Consider the following 5,611-nt stretch of genomic DNA (forward strand, 5'->3'; position numbering starts at 1 on the left):
TACAGTTAGCTCTGACCTTGACGTGTGCGACATCAAGACTGACCATTCGAATAGTAAATTCATCAGCTTCCACCGGATCTCCAATATTGCCAGCCACTAGACTGAGCCCCTCTCTTGTATAGAGATCAAAGGGAACACCTCGAACATGAGCCCAAAGGGGTATGGAGTCCATCGTGGGAGGCGTAATGGCTAGTTGGGCACTCCATTGTGCGACATAAAACATAGAAGTCCCAATATGCCAAATCTCTTGCTCTACTACTTTCCGGCGAATGTATTCATTAGGAATTTTTACTAGCATAGAGTGAGATTGAGGCCTGAGATGGATAACCAGTTTGGTGCCTTTTCCCCAAATGTGAGTCAGTACGCTTTGAATTTGGCTGTAGGAAGGGGTTTTTCCAGTGAAGACTCCCAAGACAAAATCTTTATGTGCTTCAGCTCCACGATTGAAGACCTCATCTGGGATTTTGACTTGAGAAATTCCTGCTGAAGAGAAAGTCACAGGAGCTAATCTTTCCAACGATCTATCCGTTCCCATCTGAGCTTTTCCAGCATAAGTGCTATCTGAGGGGGGAGGCTTAGAGGAATTCCCGCTAGCTTGAGGATCTTTTCCACCTAATATGTTGGTCGGGGTTTATTAGGCTCAGCTGATTTTGCCACCAAATCAAGGCTATCCGAAATTTAATTGATGTTTGTGGTTAATTTATGGAAACACTATAAATATGTAAGACTGGAAGGAGCGATCCTTTTCTCTCAGATGCTAACATTATGATGATGTCGAAATATTTGTTTGTATATATCAATATACCCATGCTGATATGAAACTAACCCATTACAACATTTAGTTGCTTCGAATTTAACCCTGGAAGTGTTGCTTATTGAGATTTAGTTAAAAAAAAAAACAGTTTGTTTGTGCTATCTTTTAAGTACTTGCCTTCTATAAAAAAATATGAATACGATATTTTTTTTAATATAAACACATTTTTTTTTAGCAACCGTGAATCACATATATAAAAACCAACCGTGAATCACATATATAAAAACCAAACCTACGATGTTTTTATGAATAAAGTAAGTTTTTGTTATGATCATCCTATGCGGAAATCTAAATTAATAATTAAAGATTATAAAAAAATCCAGATATTTTTAATATTTAAAATTTTTATAGGTGACCAACTTAAACGGTGATTATAATTTTGTTTGAGGGGATTTTTTTCCTTGTTTAAAGACCAGGCAAAAAAACAATTTCAACTCGTCCACTATCAATGGAATATAAAGATAAAGGCCAGATATATGCTTGCATGTTGACCATAAAACCATTGGAAACAGATTTATTTGGAATTACATCCAGAATTTTTTTTTCTTTTGCTGGACCTACATTTTCTTCCACTAATTTCCTTTACCACATTATATAACCAGTTAGATGTCAAAATAACTATATTCGGCTATTGCGTTCACAAATATTGTTGAAGTCTTAGAATTTGGCTAGTAGAGTGATTGACTTTTATCAACGGTCGTTAGACTAATGGTTTAGTGGAAAGAGTGGATCTATTGTGTTTTTTATTCGATTTTCATTGAGAAGAATATTTTACACCATATCATCATGTATTAGCGTCGGCTGATTCTTTTTTTGAATTATACACAGTTTCCCCAAAGGCTTCCCAGGCCCAAGGGACTAATCTGTGTCGCTGCGGCCCGAATGTTAAATTTCGCAGTGGCCGGGAATCGAACCTAGGTGGCGGTACTCACAGCTGTGAACCCTTTACCACCAGAGCTAGACGCTCCGGTTGATTCTAGATCTCGGGGAGATTAGGATTTGACCCAAACTCATCCCTATTAACAAAAAGGAATGATTAATTTTTGTTAGTTTTGCTAATAGAATAAATTAGAATACCTATTTAGGACAAACTTGAGGAAAATTGTGAGTTTGTTTTATTGGGAAGCGTAAAAGAATTACAAAATAGGGATTTTTGTTCCAAATTTTTTGAAGGAAACATATTTTTCTTGTAAATTAGTTTTTTTTCTTATTTTTTATTAAAGTAATTACAGTTTGACTGATTTTGCCATCATCATATGCAAACATAACATTTACGGATGATAGTTGTTGATGTTTTTAAAAAAACTATAAAAGATTCTGTAAATTTTTTTGTGTTACTCTCAACTTCTACAAAATAAAATAGTTCTTTTTAACGTTTTTGACTGCGAGTTTTTGTAGATGAATAAATAAAATTAAAAATACATAAAATCAATCTTTATTTAAAATAATATATATAATATACTAAAATTAAAGTGTATACATCAATTACAAATATATAAATATATTTTTATTTTCTAATTTATGTTTACTAACTAGTATCGAAAGTTATATATATAAGAATTTTATATCAAAATATTTTCTATAAAAATAAACAATTTAAAAACTAATATGAATACTCGTAAAAACGATTTATTCAAACTTATAGCTTTCTATAAACTAAATACTTAAAATAAAAATAATATTGTTATTAGTTATTTTAAATGATAAATTTTATTATAATATAATATAATTATTCTTGTAGAAAATATAATATATTATTATCATTAATCTAATATTAAATAAATGATGAATCTGCTAGTTAATCAGTCATAACTATTATGAAAAATACATCTATTTCTAATCGATGTTTAAGTGATACAAATCATATTATTTTGAAATCACATTATCCGCAAACTTTTGTATCTACATTCGTAATTGCTGTGTTTAAGGTAGTGAGATCCGTAGCTTCCAAATTAATTGAACACTAGATTCTGATCCGCGCGTCTGCGCGGATTATTTATATTTTTAATTTATGTTTTAAATTAAAATTTTATAATCTGATGATATTTTATAAATTTTAGTTAGTGTCGAGATTGTATTTTTGATTTTCGGTTTGGTTCAGGTTCAGTTATGGGCTTTTGTTTTCGGTTTAAGAAATATACTAATTGTTCAGTTCTTTATGAATTTGGAATTTGTTATTTTGATTTTTGGTTTGGTTTAAATAACAATGTTAGGAACCCGATAAAATTTTGAGTTTAATTCAAACGTTTGGATTTGAATATGGATATGAAATTATTCTAACCGCATGATTCATCTCTTTCATGAGGAATCAAAATTATATATGTTCATTTGATTTGAGAATGTATGTTGTTTAGTATAGGTTTAGTTGCATTTTTCGTTAGATCTACCATTCTATTGTAAAAGTTAAAGTCACCAAGGATAGAAGAATGCATCTCATAGCTATTTAATATATTTAACTAAACATATACCAGATGAACAATAAATACAATGATTTTTGTATTGGTTAATTTATAATCGGTTGAAATGTAAATGTTATACGTATATTTTAGCCAATTTTGTAAACCATGATGGGTTAATGTATTTAGTTAACATATATCATATATATGGAAAGTACATAGTAAACTTTAGGCCAGAGTAATCTATACTATTAAAGAAGAATCATTTTTAGGATTATGCCCTTTATTTTTTTTAATAAATTACAAAAATTGACATTACCTTTTTCAATTGTTTTTAATGGTTTTCGGAAATAAAAAGCCCAACACATTTGGTTCTATCCAACTAAACAAAACAGTCCAATGTAAAGAGCTTTGTTTGTATTGAGAGATATTTTATTTTGTCAGATCGTCTTCGGATACAAACAAAAACAACATATTCTCATCGGAATAAACAGATCTATCATCGGATCACACATGCAACATTATATGAAAAGTAAAAAACAGAAAAAATTTAGTTCGTAAAAAAAGGTTTTTAAGCGCGTACGATATAATGATCAACAAAACGGTTGGATTCGTGTTATACCTTCGTAGATTGGTGATGATGGATCATGTTGCATCAGTTCTTACTTTACTATTTCCAGAGAGAAACGATATTTTTTAAACACTACAAGAAAACACAAATTTAACGACGGCCAAAATCGTCGTTATTTCCTCGGAAAAGAAGACTTACGAGGAAATGGCGATGAAAGGCGTTTCGTCGTTATATGATTGTCGTAAGAGAAGACTCGTCGCCATTTCCTCGTTAATTAGCGAGGTTATATTTTCCTCGTAAAGAAGAATTAAGTTTTCGTCGTAAAGACCACGTGGGGTTTCCACGTAACGCGGTCGTTGTGGTTCCTCGTAAGAAACTCGTAAATGATTCGTCGTAAAATACCCGCAAAAACCTCTAAATAAATTCGTCGTAATAACAACGAAAGGAACACGAAAACAATTCGTCGTAATAGAATCGTAACTAAATCCACGTAAAATCCTCGTTAAGTTTTCCTCGACATTTCGTCGTTAATTTTCCTCGTTAATACATCGGGAATTAGCGACGCAATTACTTTGTTTTCTTTACTGAATTTATAAATAAAAATTATATTTATTTAATTTATTAATAAAATTTTAATTGAAATTAAATCGAATAGAAAATTTTTTTTTGGCCGAATTAAAATGAAATTATATAATATATAAATAAGTTTTGAATTTTAAAATACAATAACAAAAAAAAAAACTAATGCTGCATTGCCGCGTCGTAGAATTCCTCGCTCCTTCTCGAGAGATCTTCCTCGTTGACTTGCACGGATGTCTCGCCTGGAATGGGGTTTTGTTGTCTCATGGTCCTGAACATGGCCTCCCATTCCGGATTTGTGGCCGCTATGACGTCCAAGAAGTTCTCGAGACCAGTCATACGAGCTGTGAACGACGATTTTGTCGAGGCCAACTCGTTTTGTGTCGACGACAGCTGATGTTGTGTCGTCTCCAACACGTCGCGCAGCTGAGAGACTTCATCATCCCGTCTCTGGCCATAAGAGGAAGTCGCTCTCGGAACATCGTTGACGGAACCAATCCCCAACACACGTCCCTTTTTCTTAGGAGCGACCTTAAAAAACAATAAAATATATATTAAAATTTAAATTTTAAAGTAAAATGGAATTAATAAAAAATTTATATAAAATTTACCTCCTCGTAAATTCTATCCACTTCTATTGTGGATAAGACGACGGGTGATCCGTCGGCGGACTCCTGCGCCAGCTGGGTCTCACGCTCGTCAATACGAGCTGCCACATCATTGTAGATCTTCTCAGACTTCTCATCTACAAATGCGCCCGCCTTGTTCTTGTGGGTCCGATCGAAAAGTTCCATAAGAGTCGGTAAACGTCCCAACTCCTTGGCCTAAAAATAGTTAAGAAAGTTTTTATTATATATATATACGAGTAGTGAGCAGTACGCTGGTGCTTGCGAATAGTCTGCAAAATTTAAATTTCTAAATTAAAGTCAAGAGTAAAAAAAAAAATTATGAACAGTATTAACTACGTAATTAATAAAATTACGAAACCTAAATTTTCTAAACTAATTTCGTAAACTAAATTCCCTAAACTAACCACCTAATCTAAATTCCCTAAACTACTTAGAGAGGAATGAGAGACTTACCATGGTGAGAGGAAATAGAGAGGCTGTAGAGAGGAAATAGAGAGGAAATGAAGAGGGCCTGCGGTTTCGCCTATATATAGGATTACGGTTCGTCGAAGATTAATCGCAAAATAACGAGGAAAGACAGAGGCCCGTCTTTCGTTTCGTCGCAAGGCCCACGCAAATTAAC

General features: G+C 32.8%; 1 protein-coding gene across 1 annotated transcript in view; it reads right to left on the bottom strand.

Annotated features, from left to right (window-relative positions):
- Positions 1–774, bottom strand: part of LOC106330329 — a 2,928-nt gene extending 2,154 nt beyond the window's left edge. The window contains exon 1 of the mRNA XM_013768816.1: positions 353–774. Within this exon, the coding sequence (XP_013624270.1) occupies positions 353–535 (183 nt within the window). The 5' untranslated portion in view covers positions 536–774. The remainder of the gene's footprint in view (positions 1–352) is intronic.
- Between the last annotated feature and the right edge of the window lie 4,837 nt (positions 775–5,611).

This window comes from Brassica oleracea, chromosome C3, assembly GCF_000695525.1.
Source record: "Brassica oleracea var. oleracea cultivar TO1000 chromosome C3, BOL, whole genome shotgun sequence".
NCBI lineage: Eukaryota > Viridiplantae > Streptophyta > Magnoliopsida > Brassicales > Brassicaceae > Brassica > Brassica oleracea.